Here is a 20,200-nt window from a genome sequence, read left to right on the forward strand (position 1 = left end):
GTACCTTTTTAGTCCGGATGCAACCACATTGATCCGGATCTTTTTGCGTTTACACGACGAAAAATTAATCCGGATTCGGGACGCATCCGGATTTTTTCGCGTCGTCTAAACGGCCCTTATATGTGCAAAAACCTTCTTTTTTTCTACATGCACATATTTTCTCTTTTTTGTTATCATGAACGACGATCAAAAGAATAAAGACGAGTGACACAGGTTGCGAATGCATCTTTTTATTGACTGTAGACTGAATATAAACAAATAGTATCTGAAAAACATAGATGTTGATCGGTACTATAGTACCTATTCTAAAGAAACCTACTTTGGACCCTAATAACCCAGCAAACTACCGACCTATCACTGTCAGAGAGCACCTGCTATTCAAAACTACTGGAGTTTTAACTCCAGTAGTTAAAATTAAAATGTTAAAGCCTGATTGTGACAGTTGTGGTTCATGCTGCACTCAGTTTGGGTTCAGAGAGAGCCTGGGCATTGATCAAGCATTCTCATTCTTTCATGACACTGTAAGCTATTTTAACGCCAACTCTAGTCCTGTATATGCGTGCAGTCTGGACGCCGAAAAGTGTTTTGGGATCTTCGGATTGCCTAAAAGGAGCCATCACACTAAGCTGATGACGGCCCTCAGCATTAAACCTGTGTCTTGCGTTATTGCCAGTGAAAAAGGACCTCTTTTTAATAGAATTTTTAAAAAGCAGTCCCCGGCTCGAATTTTAAATGCCTTTCTTTTAGCTCGTTGTATAAATAATAAATAATTATGAGACTTATATAGCGCTAAATCCAACTGGTTTCAGTCGCTCAAAGCGCTTCACATTATTACCCCTAGCTATTGGCCTGCACTTTCGTGTTTCAAGCTCTACTCTCTGGGAGAATTACAGGTCCGAGCTGCAGCTATACAGCGCTCAGGACTAACATTCATAGTCTGCCAACTCTGCCAGCTAGGTACCCATTTACTCCTGGGTGGAGAGAAGCAAGTAGGGTTAAGTGCCTTGCTCAAAGACACAAAGACGAAACAGCAGTGACCCTTCCGAGAATCAAACCCACGACCTCCTGATTATGATCTTCCCTGTATAGCCGGTTATGGGTGTGTCAAAGGCACGTTGTTAAGTGCTGTTTTAGATAAGGGAATTGCACCGGCCGAGTTGGCTTTTTCTAACCAACCCCGCTCATTATGCTTCGCTGGTGGTGTGTCTGCCGCTGAGGACGGTGTTGTTGACTCTCTGAAGTCCCTCCTCTTCAGCGACAGATATAACACCGCGGGCTCCACTGAGCGCGGGTTGGTAAAGCTCTTAGTTCGGGCCTTTTAGTGCCAATACATTGTAATCGTGATATGTGTCTTAATAGTTTTATGATATGGATCTTAAATGTGATTGTACAAGTTCTCCTTTTGGAGGTTTTAATAAATAAATAAATATATATATATATATAAATATGATCTACTACTTTCCCCCGCGGTCGCATCAGTTAATTGATTGAACCCTGCAGTGGAGAGTTACGCCGTTCGTAACTACTGATGGTCCAGGAAAATAGAAAAGCAGTACACAATGCCGTACCGCTGCTTATATAATGCGTACATATTTGCTGAAGTTTGGCATTTATAGTATTTGTAATTGTACATGTATATCCGTCTACACAACGGCAATGCTGACGTTTATACTTGAGTACGTATAAAATATACATGTCATGGGTTAACGCAATTGGGAAGTTTTCAAATTCAATTACAAATTTCAAACTTTTAACGAACGGCGTGGGTCACATTTCCTACGCCACAGTATGTGCCTTCCCGTTTCTCTCAACGGCATCTAGAGGCAGTACATCCTTCTTCGGTCCATACTGATGAGCATACTGCTCGCGGTACTCAGGGTCCTGGGGACCCCAGCTCTCATTCGGACGGGTCAGGATTCTCAGGCGCTGAAAAAGATGGTATATGTTAGTGTATGATCGAGGTCCCTGTATCTCCTTAGATGGGAGGCGTGGAGTGGTATATAGTAGGCGTTCCCCATTCGTGTAGTTTGTTACCCGACTTTTCCTTCTTGTGGGGAGAGGGATTGTGGTTGGTTCTATTGAATGAAGATTACATAATTTTGCAAATAAATGTATTTGGGTGACAAATTATTGACATATAGGTCTACTATTAAATAAACGTGCACATTTTCGATTCGCCATATATTTTGAAATACAATTTTTTGGTCGGGCTGGAAAATTCTTTCGGTGAAACGCCTGCTAAACCTGCTGATGTAAAAAGATCTCTATTAACTGAGTTCCGGACGCGCCAAAAGCATAAAAATGGATTTACTTTTAGGAGATTTCCTTCCTCTCGAGCTATGCCCACCGCAGCGAACGCCACCAGGGATATGATACCAAGCAAGGACAAAAATGCAGCAATCCCCGTCGCCCAGTCCGGGTACTCATAGCCGGCATAGGAAGGTTTGCTCAACCCCGTGCAAAAGTAAATAAATATGACCTGAAATGGAATCGTCTATCTATTAGCTATTGGTATTTCATTTGAACTTGTATTGAAAAAAATACTCCTTGGTATGCCATAGGCTTGTATATCCCGAGATCAATCCGAATAGTTGGGTTTACCTTTTAGCTAGGTTGACCCCCGGGCTCCTGGTCTATCAGTTGGTTAAGTGGTCTTTTCAAAAGATTTTGCGCATAATAGAAAACGTGTTAAAAAGCGAATGGTTGTTTCGCATCGAATAGATAAAGATAATATGCCAATGGTGGACTCCCACAGCTCTCCCGGATTCCAGCCAGGCGAGGCCATGATAATGCGATGATCCGTCAGCCTGATTTAGTTGTCTAAACAATGTGATCGTAATTGTTTCTCTCACAGTACAAGCACTTAATACTCACAAGAACATAACAAGGCGTCAATCCTCCCCAAAATAATTTGAACAGGAAATAAGGCTTTTTCCCGATCATCATCTCGATGTCAGAGTAGAAGCGATTCAGCCCTGAAAATAGATTTTTAAACCTGTTTTATTAATTGATAATGTCGTTATCACTGGTAAGCTCAGGCTACAATGGTGAAATATCATAGCTTCGAATTGAGCTTTTGGTCTAAAGTATTAAACAAAGGACTTCATTGAGCATATTCTAAGAAAGACGCCTATTGACTTCGACATGTATCTTCCGTCAGGCTGCCCCGCCGTTCGCTCGCCCCACGACTGTAATTTCACGAAAAAGTGACACTCTGATTTCTGATGACTCTCAACACAGAGACAATGAAAATATGGCTCCGACAATGTCACTACGACTGCATTCTTACCGTAAAGCCAAGCCAGTCCAAGGAATTCACATATCACAAACGTGCAGCACCCAAAGGTGACAGCATACCACTCCACTAACTGAAACCAGTACATGCCGCCCTGGAAAATGTAGTAAGAGTTTGCTTCCCTTTCGCAATTATTTTCAGGATTAAGTCTATCGAAAGAGACATTTTCAATAATCCGCGGGAGATTCAATGACAGTTGCTGCCTTTTGCCTTTAATATAGGGCAGAATAGGGCAATATAAAATCAGCACAGAATAAATATAACGATATTTTGGCCAACTCTTCAAGATGAAATGTTCTCAAAAATTTACAGTCAACACTGGGGTCTCCTTCACAATGTTTACGATGTGCAATTGATGCAACATGGCGTATTTCTTGTCCGAAAGCGTGAACACCTGATGGAAGCTATGTTAGCTATACGATCTATCTTGACCATAGACATTATATCTGTCATCTGACAAGCAATCGCGCAAAAGACGTCACTATATATATAATTCATAAATTCGAATGAGTCGTGTACGAACCTACCCTTGTACAGAAGATGAGACCAACGGTACATCCCACAATGCAATGCACCAGTAGGATCCACTTCTCTTTCCCGCGGAGCTTTTTAGGAAATGCATCTGTTAGACTCGACAAGACGGTCTGAATGAGGGCAAACTGAAAACATTATACTTGGTGATATGAGTGTTATAGAATCTCTAACCATAATAAATTGATCACAGCTAAATTCGACCAAGCAATAATGGGGTAGCGCAGTCCACACAAATGCATACTGCTGGCACCGGCAGTTGTTTTCAATATATACTAGTCCGCCTCTCGATATTTCAAACGACGGATAAGTATAAAAAAGGCCAGATCTCGGGATGACACAAATGGGGAAAACTATGCCGTGATATCCTGATACATCCTGATATGACAACGTGCGCTCTTCGCCTGATTTGGCGAACAGACTTGACTGTTCACCTACCGTAGTTCCAATACCAAGTGTTGTCAACATCAAAAAGAAGAGCACACTCCACAGCTGCGGAAGAGGTAGTTTAGACAACGCCTCGGGGTAGACTATAAATGCAAGGCCTGGGCCTGACTTAATCACTTGGTCTACTGGCATACCGATTTCTTGAGCCATGTAGCCAATGACGGCGAAAACAGCAAAGCCAGCGTAGATGCTTGTCATAGAGTTGGCTATCACGATAAAGAATGTATCCCTGCAAAATATAGTGTTTTTAATGTTAAAAAATCCAAAGGTGTGTTTTTTTGTTGCAGCTAAATATCAAGAGTAGATCAAGATGAGATCAAGACTAGATCAAGGCTAGATCAAAAATAAGACTAAGAATGAAGCAGCAGAATTATAGTGCACTAATATCAAGCACAAGGTCAGACAAATGTGTGATTTTTACAAAATAGATAGGCTCCTATTTAATTTGCTATCGATTCAATTTCACTTTACTGTAAAACCTCAGGTTGCATATTTGCGTTGTATTGGCCGAAAAAGCTATAAAGGTTTTTCAAAAGCTCGAAAACCTTTGTTTCTTAGAGTGATCTGTAATCAATACCACTTTCTCCAAGGTCTGCCATACACTGCTTCTATACTGCTTACCTCTGACAGTTATTCTTGAATTTGTTGTAACTTGAAAATGTAATAATACTGCCACTAGCGACTCCGGTGGAGTAGAAGATTTGAAACGCCGCTTCTACCCAGATCTGAAAGGAGTGATGACTGGCATGGTACGCAATGTAATAAGCAATATTCGGCTTTACTGTTCTTGCTCATCAACCAGGTGCTTATGGGGAACAGGCATGCAAGGTATTGGGGGTCACTTGTAACCTGTGCCCGTTTGTTGAAAGCCTGGTTAGTTAAACGAAAGTTTAGTTTTGGTGACCGCCATACTAAACTTAGCATAACCCCTGGGGTTCCAACAGCTTTTCCACTCCGATTCATTTGATAGATGATGCTCAGAAGATTGTAGGGGGCGATCCTCCCATTCAATGCAAACTGAAATTCATTCACATACCCGGAAAACCTACCCTGAAGTCCAAAAGCTTGCTCCACTCCGGTTTGATATAGTAGATGATCCCGTTCACAGCACCAGGCAACAGACAACCTCGTATGAGAAGGACGGTCAGAAGTACATACGGGGCGATTGCCGTCACATACGCAACCTTTCCCACAGACTGCACGCCCTTGATGAGACAGAGACAAGCGACTGTCCACCAGGCCAGATGGCAGAGAACAAGTTGCCAACGAAGTCCTCCAAGATCATCAACACTGGCTGTTAACTCTAAAACGTTGTAACTGAAATGACACGTTCAACATGTTCAAGGAAAAATCGTTCAGCAGGAATTCGCATCAACTCAACCACAGCGACAGCCTTGTAACGGTTGTATTCTTGTCGCCTGATGTAGACACTTTTACAGAACTTCGACAGAGACGCAGGGTGCCACCAACTGTCAACGGTATTGGGCAATTTCGGTCAGGTTCTCCTCAAATGTTAATCATATTGCAGCAGTCCGACCGCAGGAACAGACATACAACGTTATACTTATAGGAGGAGAACGATGTATTGACAAGTGCTCTTGTGGGGGAGCGAGTCAGCTAGCTCTCCTGGGAGCCTCCTCCCGGATTGAGCCTCAGCTCTAATAATGAACTTGTCATATTACCGTAAGAATTCCTCTCCCGGGGAAACCTTCGTGTCCATACCGGCCGTCGCATTTTCCATGTAATGGTACGACACAGCATCCCAGTCCGACACATTGTGAGATATGACAGTGGCATTAAAGAGGGTATAATTGGAGACTTTTTGAAAGCAGTTTTCCGTGTTCCAGGTGTTGTTACAGCTGGCCCATGGTAGCTCGGGGGAGAATGACATGCCGAGGTAGTAGAGGATCCATGTGAGTAGGTGGCCGTAACTGATAGATCCCATGAATATAGTAATAGCCATGCCCCAGCCCATACCTTAAATATCAAGTACATGTAGTGCATTAATAATGTACATGTAATGTGAATAGCTTAACTACTCTTTATATCAGTCGGATTTAGCAACATTTACAGCAATGGCCATGTCAGTCTAATAATCTAAAATCTCTTTTATTGACTCCTGCGTATTGTCTCCTTTTACACATATGAAAAGGATAAACTTTATCTTCCAAAAGGTTTTAAAATTTGAATCACAAATGTCTACAATAAACTACCTTATATGGACATCTTACCGGTGAAAAGTGGGATTACGTTCCACACCTTGGAAGGACTCAGACCTGAGAACTGACCGATGGCGAGCTCGAGGAAGAAGGATGGAAACCCGATGACGACCATGGCGAAGATATATGGAATCAGGAAGGCCCCTGAAACAGAAACAGAAACGCATCACCCTGCGATCATGTTTTCGGCAAGTAAAGCCTAAATGGTTTCATGCGAGGAATCACCTCTTTCCAGAGGCCGTTTCCTGTGCAATGATTAAAAGACACTCCGAATATTTCACGTCCTTCCCTTCTTCTGCGGTTCATTTCTTGCATCTCACTACCGGTAGGGTGTTGATTCGGATGTTTGCCCGGATGACTACGTTTTGAGCCACAGGAGTGGAGGGGACCATCACATGCTGGCTACTTTTTCAACTTAGATAGGACATTTTTTTGCTCAAGCGCATGGCTGCAACGGGTCACAACATATACGGTATCTCGGTTTTGCGTCCCTTTCAAAGAACGTTGCAATGAAAGCCAGTAACTTGCCGAGATGGGGTATTGTGAACCCACGATATCCATATAAACATTATGGTTTGAATTTTTCTTCATGTTTAAATTCTGACTACACCACCTCCCTCCTATTCGTCTCACGAAACCACTTACCGCCGCCGTTTCTCATACATAGATAGGGAAACCGCCAAATATTTCCAAGGCCGACGGCGCCTCCAAGAAGTGTGAGAAGGAATTCAAAATGACTGTCCCAGTGCTTCCGGTCCTCATCTGCTGTCTTCCAGCCGTCTGCTCGCTTGCTTGTCATTGTCTATCTTCAATATGAACAAAGAGATGTTGTCTTTTTAATTATTCTCCGATTTCCGAAAGCAGAGTTTAACGATTAATGCCACACAGATGCAGGTGAATTCCGGTTATTAATTATTATGCCAGGTTATTAGCATTCAAAATAATTCATTACAGTCAGAAGAGTGTTTCGTGGTGCAATATTACTTGACCATATTGTGACAGATAGGGTAAGGCCAATTAACGTAAATATCGATGACATCATTTGTTCATGTCATTCAATCATCGCCATGTGGTAATAAAAAACTTCAATCTGTTGCCTCCGAATTACATATGACCATAAATCCTACCCTGTCATGGGTTAAGTAACTCCAGATGATGAACTTCATCATAGATCAACCGCATTAAAATATTAATGCGTGATAGTATTAATAAATGATGAATAAATAAATAAATAAATGAATAAATAATGGTTACGGCGTTATTAACTTGATGTGTAAGGTGAGGATGAGCCAATCGTCCGCTGATCATTCTCCGGTATGCCCGCCGCACACTGTGTCGTTTGAACTCGAAAGCAACTCGATTCATTGTAGTTAGTTTAATCGAGTTGCATTTTTCTTGTTACTTGCAAGACCAAATCGCACACTTGGTGATTCATTGCAACGGAACTAGTTGCAATGAAAGGAGTTATGACCAGTTGTGCGACGACCGGTGTGACAGCGGATATAGTCCCCCTGGAGTCATAGTCCGGTAGCATTGTATTTGACCAATTAAGCAGCATGATCTATTGTACCGCTAACCCTAACCAAAACATTTAGCAATGCGGGCTATTGTTACACGGACTATCAGCCCTAGGACTACTATCCCTTGCACACCGGTTGTAAATATTGTAAAGATTCGTTAACGGAAATGTTAGTGGCGATCTGGGTCAGATTCTTGCAAGAATCATAGCGGGAATCTTAGTGGGAATCCAAGCCCGGCCCGACTCTGGCAAAAAAACTTCGGGAAATCAAAGTCCGATTCTGACAAGCATCTTACGAAAATCAAAGTCAGATTACTACAAGCATCTTGATTAACGAGAATCAAAGTCAAAAACTCGATTCATTGCAGTTAGTTTAATCGAGTTGCATTTTCTTGTTACTTGCAATACCAAATCGCACACTTTGTGATTCATTGCAACGGAACTAGTTGCAATGAAAGGAGTTATGACCAGTTGTGCGACGACCGGTTGTAAATATTGTAAAGATTCGTTAACGGAAATGTTATGGGCGATCTGGATCAGATTCTTGCAAGAATCATAGCGGGAACCTTAGTGGGAATCCTAGCCCGGCCCGACTCTGGCAAAAAAACTTCGGGAAATCAAAGTTCGATTCTGACAAGCATCTTACGAAAATCAAAGTCAGATTATTACAAGCATCTTGATTAACGAGAATCAAAGTCATATTCCTATAAGCATCTTGATTAACGAGAATCAGAGTCATATTCCTATAAGCATCTTGATTAACGAGAATCAAAGTCATATTCCTATAAGCATCTTGATTAACGGGAATCAAAGTCAAATTCTTTTAAAATCATCTACGCCCGTTGTTTTAGACTCTTGAAATCGACGACAATGCCGAGCTAGAGACGAGGATTAGCGATGCTTGGTGCTCCTTTTACTGTATTTCTGGATGGACCCTCCAGCCATGTCACCATTGATGCGCCTAGGAGCACATTCCAGCTGATAAAAGTATAGAACCCCAGTGGATGAACGTTTTGGGTTGACGACTTCTTCAACTCTTCGTGAGAAAATACCAATCGGCGGCTGTATTGGCTGCATTTGATGCTAGCTTTGACGTCACTACGGCATGAATCAATCCCAGAATCCTATGCACACCCCTGGCAACCTCACAACACCTTCGAAATTTCGTGGCGGCAAGTCGTGCTGAAAGATCGCTCCTGAAAATTTGTTTTTAAACGGAAAAACAATACCGAGGTAATTTGAGGTTTGTTACAAATAGCTTCCATTTGATGATACTGAACTACAAGGGGCAAAATGCCGCCGAACATGTTGAGGAAAAACACAAGTGTAATATTGTCAGTTGGTTTACAATATTTCTGGTTGCCATCCAGATCTTTGGCGTCATGACGTCATTACGTCACCCCGATCCCATCCCAGAATCCTTTGGACACCCTTGACAACGCATCAACGTAGCAACTGTCTGAGCGATTTCATTGCCCGTTTCTGAAAGATATTTGATCCATAAAATTTGTTGCGCCTTACTTTAATTGAATATTGTTCCAGAATCAAAATGGCATCCAAGAACGTGCCATCACCGTACATAGAGCAGCTGATAGAAGATTCTGAGATAAGGATTCAGTGAGTACACTATGAAGTGGCCTCTGTCACATAATGTGTTAATGTTATACCCGTCTCACGTTAGTCATCCACGAGCTTGGTTTGTTAGATGTCAAAACAAACCCGAAAAATTCACAAAATAAAAAGTAAACATTGCCCAAAATCAAGTCTTACCCGCCCCGCTAACAAAACAATTTACGGCAAATGCACGCAAAATCGTAACTTTCTTCCAGCAACCTTCTTGTTTCAACTTGAAATCAGGAACCAGCTATCAAATATTTTTATCTCAATCAATTGACTGATTCAATTTCAAAGATAATCAGTCATCAAAATGTAGCAAGTTCTTTGCCGCCGGAGCCAAAATGAAATTCGGTGCAAAAGCTTTCAATGTAATTTTCAGTAAACTCCTATGCCAGAAATATTCAACAAAGTATGCTGACACAAACAGGAAATACGCCAGCCAAGGTTCATCCGATCGCCTTCCCATCGAGGGGGCTAGTAGCCAAGAAGAAGCTGCGAGCAGTGAGAACCTTAGCACCCAAGTAGCTGAATTTCTTGAAGCAATTATGAATACGGTATGTGACGATCACCTTCCACTCCAAGGATCGAAACTAAATGACGGGCTTAGAAGTCAAGAGGCGCCAAGGAACGACGACCTTGACAACAAAGAAGTTCAAAGGAACGCCGATCTTATCAGCCATGGCGGAGCTCATTATACTCGTTACATAAATGCGATGGCATCGAATAAGATGCCATCCTACTCTTGCCATAGGTTGACAGATCCATCCTACTTGCAGTGAGTATCATAATGTATTCAATATCCTTTTCCTATTTATGTATAACGTAAAAGCTTGTTCTTAGCCAAAGACATTTTTAGTGAACTATACCTAACAGTTGCCGGTATCAAGTTACCACCAAGTTAAAGTCATGCCTGTAGTCAGTGCATAGTACAGTACGTACTGATAATATGGACAGAATATCTCATTTTATCCGGCCAGAACTCCCTTCTTTTAATCCTTTAAGACACTTTCACAATCATTTCAGCAACCTCGAGTTCCAACCTTATTCGAAAGAATTTTTTGGCACGCTCAATGACATGAAGAAAGGCATCGGTTGTCGCACGGCTAAAGCTATTGCGAGCAAGGCAGTTGATCATGCACATGCAAACCTGGGACCCAATCAAACTCATGTTCCCCAGGAACTCGATGCCTCCCATGCAGAGATGGGACCAGTCGATGCTACCTTTGCGAAACAGGAGCAAGATGCTACCTTTGCAAAACAGGGGCAAGATACTACCCTTGCAGAACAGGAGCAAGGTGCTACCTTTGCAGAACAGGAGCAAGGCGCTACCTTTGCAAAACAGGGGCAAGATACTACCCTTGCAGAACAGGAGCAAGGTGCTACCTTTGCAGAACAGGAGCAAGATGCTACCTTTACAAAACAGGGGCAAGATACTACCCATGCAGAACAGGAGCAAGATGTTACCTCTGCCAACATTGGGCTCGCCGATGCTACCATTGCAGACATGGAGCTCGCCGATGCTACCCATGTCGACATGGAACTCGCAAATGCCACCAATGAAGACATGCGACCAGTTGACTATAAGGTGGCCAAGCAAAGGTGGAACATCTTTAAAAAGATGAAACGCAGGTTAGTGATACTTTGTCAACTGGGCCTGCGAAGGTTTGCATCATGTAGCCCCCAAGATATAAGTTTCGTATCGCTAAAAGATCTTCAACTATCTTCAAAATATACCTTAAGAAAGATGTTAGAGAGGAAAAATTCTTGTCCGACTTGCTCTTGGGATTGACGTGGGCTTCCTTTTTATAGACATACGTACGTGTGCAAGTATAACTATTGGCAACTCATGTCATTCTTTCAGGTTTCGCCGACAATCATCAAACCATGCTGCTGGCCTTACCCAGATTGTCGAGCAAGATGCTACCTTTGCCAATCAGGTGCAAGTTACTACCTCTGCACCCCAAGAGCCAGATGCTACCTTTGCAGAACAGGAGCCAGATGCTACCTTTGCAGAACAGGAGCCAGATGCTACCTTTGCAGAACAGGAGTCAGATGCTACCTTTGCAGAACAGGAGCATGATGTAACCTCTGCCAACGTTGGGCTCGCCGATGCTACCATTGCAGACATGGAGCTCGCCAATGCTACCCTTGCAGATATGGAACTCGCAAATGCTACCATTGCAGATATGCGACCAGTTGACTATAAGGTGGCCAAGCAAAGGTGGAACATCTTTAAAAAGATGAAACGCAGGTTAGTGATACTTTGCCAACTAGACCGGTAAGAAGACTATAGGTTCGCTTATGTAGCCCCATGACCCACTAGGTTTGAGTATGTGCTCTTAAGATAAGCTTCGTATCGCTAAAAGTTCTTCAGTTCTCTTTTAGATATGCCGCCCTCTGAGAGAGACACTCAACCTTGTAGCCTGCTTAGAAGGATGTCAAAGAGGAAAGATTCTTGTCCAACTTGCTCTTGCCATTTGCGTGGGCTTTCTTTTGATAGATATACGTGTGCAAGTATAACTATTGATAATTAACTCATGTCATTCTTTCAGGTTTCACCGACAATCATCAAAGCATGGTTCTACCCTAGCCCAGATTGTAGAAGAACCTTCTGACATCGCCAATGAAATTGACGACACAGCTCAAGAAGTAGCAAACAATGATGACCCTGACATGGTTCAGGAAACAGCAAGCAATGATGACCCTGTTAGCCAGGGAATCGATGAAAATAACAATGATCAGAAAAAGAAGACGAATAAAAGAAGGTCACCTCTGAAAAAGCTGAAAAGCAGGTAAGGGGTCTTTTCTGCTGGAGTTGTAGTCCACTGGCAACCAACTGATGAAGTGTTGCTTACTATAGCAATAACTCCACCATGCCAGCCCCTCATTTACGGTGCATATATGCGAACTGGTGATGAGTCTGCTTCTTAGCCGAGGTAGAAAAGTGGTAAACCACAAGACGATGAGGAACAATCCTGTTCTTGGACGGAGTATGACTCGGATCAGACAGTCGGACAATATCTCATTGTCTCAAATTCTTCAAAATCTTTACTGACAACAATAATTTCTTTTTCAGAATTCGACGCCTGTTCGAACTTGATGCTGCTTGTACCATCAGCACTTTGGATGATGTTGATATTTTGAGCGCTAAATCGTCCACATACACATTGGACAAGCAGAATGACATTGATGAAGACACTCTGTCTACCTTAGATGAAGCTGTCGTCGTCCTCGATAGGATTGATGTAGCAATTACTGTTGAAGCAATGAGTGATGACAGCACAGAGATCAAGAATAAAGAGGTAAACTAGCTATGAATTTTAAGCAAGTTTCGGCTCTGGTCGAAGTACCTGTTCGTGTACCCCAAGTGCAGCAGTTTGTCAAAGATGGTCCAAACGCTTTCACTGTGATAAACCAAATAATTTGAAGCTACTTTTGGAGATCAGATGTAACAGCTTTCATGTATGCTTCACTTCAAGAGAACTTGGTCTTAAGCGATAATACGTGACTGGGTGTAGTGTTTGAGTTCGTTTTATGCTAAAATCGTACGCGGTGGGCTCGGTAATATAATTGGGTTTTTTAACTTTCTTTCCAGAGGTCACGTGGTAAGGGGAGTAAGATCTGGAAGCGCATCAAGCGAGCTATGACGTGCTCGTGTCTCCGCTCCCAAACCTCCCAGTAAACCCGCACCACTCCTTCCAAGACTTTGAGACCATGTGGCAGGTGCAGTTCCGTGGAGTCGAAGATCCCCATCGAGGTGTGGGCCGGTCTACCATCTACGGCACCAGCCCTTGAGCATCTCTGGTCACGAGTGCCACCAAGAGCACTTGTTCTGTGGAGATGCCTTGGGTGTGGTTGATGAGGTTGGAAACTGTTCATAGTTGGAGATCAGACGGAGCTGACGCAATCGGGGAGTAAGTAACGCCAGACTGGATTCGTAAAGGAATGGGAGAAAAACCAAAAAATTTCACGAAATTCAATTTTTTTTCAATTTATTTTGCTATGCTCGAAATGTGTTATGTCTAGTTAACTTTATAGTAGTCTCAACACAGGCCGGAATTACATTTAGTAGATTCATCATTGATGAATCTTCCGAGCTGTGGTGAAGAATAGCTGTATTGTTGAAACCTGGGTTCAAACCAGGAGGACGGAAACACGAAGTAGGTATAGCACCGAAACTCGCACCAGTGACTAACCGTCAGGAAGGTTGCTACCGCGGGTCTCGGTTTTTTTACGTGTGCCAGTTATGGATTATTCCATGGCCACTCCGATTGGGACATTGGGCTGGTGGTGGTTACCTAGGGCTCAGATTTTTTTATACCGCAAAAAACCACTTCCTTCGACCATTTCTTTCAATATCCTACTCTGGAGTCCATCGCTGAACGAAGACGCTCAAGAGATCAAATGCTTTGACAGTTTTCCGACTGGATCCCACAGAGGTTATAGTGTCTGATGGTGGACCACGCCTGCACCGCAACAAAGCCTGTCTCGGCCCGGTCTCGGCTCCACGGCCCCAACCTATCGCTTCCGCAGGTCTTAGAGTCAGCGCCAAGGGAGCAACACCAGAAAGAAGCAGCACCTCGATAAAGCAAACCTCTAATCTGCAAAACATCACTTGCTCAACGAACGAACATTATTATTGAATCACCGAGTTTCTTTCGATCAAAAGCAGCGAAAGGACCTTTTGAATTATTTTGCGCTTCTTATTAAAACGTTTAAAATTCAAAATGATTTGTTGTGCATTTTTTTTTTAAATCAGTCTTCTGAAAAGCTGCTTATAAATACGTATTGCCTACCATCCTGGCACGAGTGGTTTTTAATATACTCCGTCTAGTGTCGATATGACGAATTAAAAAAAGCCGCCCATTCCTTTAACGGGAATCAAAGTCAGATTCTTACAAGTCCGATTCTTACAAACATCTAACGGTAAATAAAGTCAGATTCTTACAAGCATCTTAACGGGAATCAAAGTCAGATTCTTACAAGCATTTTAACGGGAATCAAAGTCAAATTCTGACAAGCATCTTAACGGGAAGCGAAGTCAGATTCTTACAAGCGTCTCAACTGGAATCCGCGTAGGAACAGAGGGGAGAATCTAGGCGGTCTCGTTCAGGTGGCGGCGCTCATCAGCAAGATCAAAATGTTGTTTTCTTTAGACCACATCGAAGAACTCTTTCATGATGGGTTCAATCTGCTCCTTACTTGTTTCAAGAACTGACTTACTGTAATTATAACTTGCTTCATGCGCGTTACACAGTAAGACTAACAACTTTGGAAAGAGCTTTTTGCCGCGCGCGCAACCAAAAGTGCAATGAAGGTACTTCTCCAATAAGTTGACATAACTTGCTTGCACTGTCTCCACTTTTTTGGCGTCACATAATTCCTCATTATCGGGAGAGAAGAGAATTACACAAGTAAGTAGAACCAGGGTTGTGTCGTCTACTTTAAGGTTCATTAAAGAGAGAATGTAGCTCATGTGGCTTTCGTAGAGGTTGCTATCAAACGCGTGTTTGAGATCGTCTTGTGACAGTAAGTACTTGCCGTTTTCCAACATCCACACGAACCCTTCTTTAGTTTTCTTGTAAATGAGAGTTGTAGCACTCCGTGTCATCATAACTTCGAGTGTCGCCCCCTTTAGCAGAGACAACTGATCACCGATCTGCAACTCCCGAAATTCTCGGAATGTTTTTGCGAAGGCTATGATGCGACGTACAACAATTGCGAAGACATTGACAATGTGTGTGAAGTCCGGACGCAGAACGTACGCGTTTTCAGGAAAGGGTATCTCCCTAATTGTCCTTGATGTGTGCTCCATGGCTTGTCTGATGCATTCAAGGTCGCTCGGGTCAAGGTCATGGATGAGATTGCACTTTGGGACGACCTTGACATCGGCTGCACATTGCACTTTGGGTCTAGGCTCAAAAGTATCCGAGATCGTCCCGCAGGCTTTTCTGTTATGAGTGCTATCGCTTGTCTCTTGCATAGACTTTTGTGTCGGTTTTGGCTCCACCAATGTGTGATGAGTCCCATCCTGATTTGAGGGTATTTCAGTGTGATGAGAGGATTTTTTAACCCAATTCGGATTCATTCCTTCTCGAATGCATTTCTGATACCGACAACTCTGACAGAGCTTCCTTGTCCTCAAGTTTATAGCGCAAGTTCCATCATAGACACATTGATACTTTAGGTTTACACCATCCTGGACTGCACGTCTGAAGAAGACCTTGCACGACTCGCAGGAAACTGCTCCGAAATATGAGCATTTGGCCTTGTCGTTACAGATGACACAGATTAAGGACCATTTAGTCGCCATCGTCCTAAAAAGAAACTGAGCTAGTCATGCAGTCCTATCACGAACGGACTTAAAAATATACATATCAGTGGGAAATTGGAAAATTGGAATCGGGAGAAAGCTTTATATTGTAGCGGTAAATGGGCTTATATAGTTAGTCACCGTAAACGTTTCGCAACTCTGAACTCGAACCCAAAGACTAAACCAACTATGATATCTACTCACATCATTTATCACTCACGTCACTCAAACTTCTCATTTACAAACAACACCGAAACATCACAGGGCAAAAGACTCTGGCGCTTTTCGAGAGAGTACCTTGTTTAGCTACAGAGTGAGGATGACAGACCGTTCACGAGTTGAGTTCTGGATCTGCCAGGACTTGCTCAAAACATCCAAACATCAACCTTTATAATTACTCTCACCCCTATCAATACAAGATTACCAGACAGGGCCTAGGGTGGCACTACACAGTGGGGACGGGGTCCGTTTTGCCCCCCCCCCCCCCCCAGAGAAATGTAGTTCTTAAGACGCAGGCCGTTTCCATGTTCATGAATGGGTCAAACCTGTTCCAAATACTATTAACGCCCTGGTCTTAGTTTCCATGTGCAGAGGGATCTTTGGCGATTTTATAAGCCTAGAATCTGTGCCATTTGAAGCGGGTGTCAATCCCCAGTTTGGCCTCAATATGTAACATACCTTCCATCTGCCACGCGAGGTTGGGCGTAGTTGTGCGAGTGTCGATTATGCGAGTAACTTAAAGCTCTAGTTGTCACGAGAAACGGTGAAAAAGGTACAGGTAAAAAAGGTACAGGTAAAAAAGGTACCAGTAAAAGGTATCGGTAAAAAAGGTACTAGGTAAAAAAGGTATAGGAAAAAAGGTATCGGTAAAAAAGGTACAGGTAAAAAGGTACCAGTAAAAGGTATCGATAAAAAAGGTACAGGTAACAGGGTACCAGTAAAAAAGTATCGGTAAAAAAGGTACAAGGTAAAAAAGGTACAGGTAGCTGAGTTAACCTAATAAATTAGTGATTTTCGGATACTTTTAACTGGGAACTAAAAATCCAAAGTCGTGTGTGAGCAGGAAAGAGAATATTCTGACTAGCCAGACACTTTTTTTAGCACTATGAAATTCGAGAATTCTCTCATCCATTGTTTTATTCACAAGATGTTCATTTCCGTAGACTGGGATGGATGTGAGATTTTGCCAATTTCTCCTTTTTGCCAATTTCTCCTTTTCTCAACTTATGATCTGGAATTAGAATTGCTGTAGTAACCCTGAGTCAACTGTTGACAACTTCCCTCTGATAGCGAGCAGTCAACCGTAGGCGTTTCAAGCCCATTCACATCCAGGTTATTTTACCATGGTGGTCTGAGATGGTACTGACAATTAGAGCGTGGGAGGCATGGCTTCTATAGGCCTACTCCAGAATGGGCCCATTTATTAATATATAAGTTGGAGATACATTGACAAAGGTGGGAAATTCTTAATGCCCCAGGTATAATGATTCAGAAAATACATACACATGTTAGGTTATTGAGGTTTCCTTCACAATTTCCATAGAGAAACCGCCCAAAAAGGTACCATAGCCAATTTTGGCGCGATTGATTTGCTGTCGGGGTTGGACGTTAACAGCCTGACGTATGTGCCGGTACCTCGACGAAAGTAACCCCCGACAAAACTGCTCACCCGTCGCTAACTCAAAGCATTGACAATAAAGACACTGTACCTATACCTTTTTTACCTAGAACCTTTTTTACCTGTACCTACGGCATACGGAGTATGCCGAATAGCATTCCGCGAAGTTACTATTTATAGCTCACAAGGTCATTTGCATAAGATATTGATGACGTTTTAGTCACGTGACAGTCGGACATCGACACATATTTCTACGCATTTGAGCTTATTTCAAAGTCAATTATCTTTGATCCTGCATTGTTTTTAGCATGAATGATACCATAGAGTCAGAGAGAGAAATATTCAGAACAATGTAGTATTTCCAACACTCGGACATGTGCCAGATTGAATCTAACTGCCCTAGTCAGAAAGCCTGAATCCATTACGAAACCGCATGTTTGTCCGACATTGCCTGTAATTCAGCGATGGGGAAATAGAGGGCAGCAGCTGCAGTGACCTCATCATCGCGGAATGCTATTCATTATTGTAGTGGCTAACAATATTATTGTAGTGACAGTCGCTGTTTGATATGTCTGTCTGGGATGGCTGTTGTGAAGCGCTTTAGTGACATATACTCACTTGGGTTGTTGTTATCATGTTAAGCACTTCGTATCTAGGCCAAGGTGTCCTGCCCTTGAATCGATGACACGTGCACACCTCGCCAGTGCTTTAATAGATATTATTCTCTAACACTTAAGTTTTTCAATTAGGATTAACCATCACCTTGAAAGCAACTCACTCGGGAATAATTGTCAAATGACTTCAGTGAGCAAAGATATTAGAGACGTTAAGATATGTTTCTGACTCCGACTCCTACTCACATTTAAGACCGAATTAAGTCATATTATAGTGATATTTTCGACTTTACTAAATTAAAAGATATTTTTTTAATCGAAGAACCAAATCTTTATCCAATCCAATAGTTAAAATTCTAATCCGGACCTTAGCATAAGGCGGAAATGATGAAGTCGTATTTGGAATATGACTAACTTATTAGTGACTTATGCACAGTTCGGATATTCTGACACAAGTGAAGTTGGTTCATCAGTGTGAAATCGTTCTTCAAGTTAGTTCAGTTGAAGGTGTTTCGAAATTCTAAGCTGTGTCGAAGTCGGAGTCGCCTGGAAATTCATTTTAACTGGCCATGGCCTCTCTATCAGCTTGAATCAAGTATAGAATGGACGGTGAATAAGGATAAGAATAACGAATTTTGTCTTACCGCTAGAGGTGAAATTGTGCCTGCCTTTTTTCCTAGTGGCATATTCCGATGTTTGTCAATCAGCCGAAACTACGCGTTCAACTTTGTATACGCTGGCCTATATTTTACAAGATGTGCCGTAAAACCTCTCATTCACCATAACAAAGACATGTACCCGATTTAAATTGGAGCGGGTCAAAATCGATTGTGTTCTCTGTGACAAATAATGATATCATAAGGACCATACTGGGAAGATAGGCCTTTCATAGTAAAATCTTAAAATCTCCATTCAAATTTTGTTCATGCGAATCGATTTTCAAGAGTTGTGGCAGTAGGTCTATCCAATGACCATCTCGACCATCAATATATCGTTTCGCTACATTGCCAGTTCGCTACAAGTCGTTTCGCTACATGTGGCGGTCGTTTCGCTACATGGTAGGTCGTTTCGCTACATGGGTGGAGTCGTTTCGCTACATGATGGGTATGGTCGTTTCGCTACATGGAGGACGTTTCGCTACATGGGTGGAGACGAGCGAGCAAAGAGCAGGATGAAGATATCCCTATTTTTTATGAGTTCATTGCATCTCGTTGTTGCGACATTATTCACTCTTCTTTTGATGGAAGGTAATTATCGCAGATTCCCGGGAACAGTGACTTTTGAAACTCCTGAGGGAGATTATCCAGATCATCGTTCTTAGATCCTTCCTGGTTAGGCCATGGAGGTATTATTAATAATACCTCCATGGTTAGGCCCCCATGTCGTAAATCAAGAACTGAACCATTTATCCTCTGTATGCCAGCTGGCATACCCTAGACGATGTAACACGTAATGGAGAAATAAACGTATAAAAGACATATCTGTGTTCTGGTTCAACTGCTGATCATCACGTGGATGTTCTAACAATCTTTCGCAAGGAGACACTCACTCGATGGAATATAACATGGCGACCTTCAGACACTCTATAAATATAACACAAACCCAGGCCAGGACGACAAGAACCCCTTGCGCGCCATCAAACCGTATAAGTTTTTTTACCGGCAAACTGTGCTATAATAAATTTGTAGTCACCACCGGGAATTATAGTAGGGTAAAATAGAGTAAAAATAATGACTACATCCATGTAGCGAAACGACTCCACCCATGTAGCAAAACGTCCTCCATGTAGCGAAACGACCATACCCATCATGTAGCGAAACGACTCCACCCATGTAGCGAAACGACCTACCATGTAGCGAAACGACCGCCACATGTAGCGAAACGACTTGTAGCGAACTGGCAATGTAGCGAAACAGCCTGATACCAATATATCGACATTGCTAAGCTTTAGAGAAAACGCACGGAGGCTATATCGCTGGAAGTTCAGCACGGTCAATGACTGAGACGGAAGAACCACATTGTGACTA

The 20,200-nt window shown here is 42.6% G+C and overlaps 2 protein-coding genes across 2 annotated transcripts; both read right to left on the reverse strand.

The window, feature by feature from the left end:
* Positions 1-232: 232 nt before the first annotated feature.
* On the reverse strand, positions 233-18,965 carry LOC135487563 (sodium-dependent proline transporter-like). Its single transcript, XM_064771376.1, has 12 exons — positions 18,818-18,965; positions 7,138-7,298; positions 6,505-6,636; positions 5,956-6,250; positions 5,323-5,590; positions 4,895-4,998; positions 4,265-4,502; positions 3,823-3,954; positions 3,290-3,389; positions 2,875-2,975; positions 2,312-2,479; positions 233-1,926 (listed from the first exon to the last, which is right to left on the reverse strand). Exons 2-12 carry the CDS (start codon positions 7,289-7,291, stop codon positions 1,777-1,779), a joined length of 1,842 nt encoding a protein of 613 aa, XP_064627446.1. The 5' UTR covers positions 7,292-7,298; positions 18,818-18,965; the 3' UTR covers positions 233-1,776.
* LOC135496944 (nuclear hormone receptor HR96-like) lies at positions 14,781-15,716 on the reverse strand. Its single transcript, XM_064786548.1, has one exon. The coding sequence runs from the start codon at positions 15,714-15,716 to the stop codon at positions 14,781-14,783; it is 936 nt and encodes a 311-aa protein (XP_064642618.1).
* Positions 18,966-20,200: the final 1,235 nt, after the last annotated feature.

The sequence above is a fragment of the Lineus longissimus genome, chromosome 1 (genome assembly GCF_910592395.1).
Source record: "Lineus longissimus chromosome 1, tnLinLong1.2, whole genome shotgun sequence".
NCBI classification, from domain to species: domain Eukaryota; kingdom Metazoa; phylum Nemertea; class Pilidiophora; order Heteronemertea; family Lineidae; genus Lineus; species Lineus longissimus.

Excerpts from the sequence above, each read along its gene's own strand:
- LOC135496944 (XM_064786548.1), bottom strand. The coding sequence starts at position 15,716 with ATGAATCCGAATTGGGTTAAAAAATCCTCTCATCACACTGAAATACCC.
- LOC135487563 (XM_064771376.1), bottom strand. The coding sequence starts at position 7,291 with ATGACAAGCAAGCGAGCAGACGGCTGGAAGACAGCAGATGAGGACCGG. Across the intron at positions 4,503-4,894 it reads TTCAAGAATAACTGTCAGAG|GGATACATTCTTTATCGTGA; the intron begins GTAAGCAGTATA and ends TATATTTTGCAG. Across the intron at positions 2,480-2,874 it reads TGACGCCTTGTTATGTTCTT|GTCATATTTATTTACTTTTG; the intron begins GTGAGTATTAAG and ends ATTCCATTTCAG.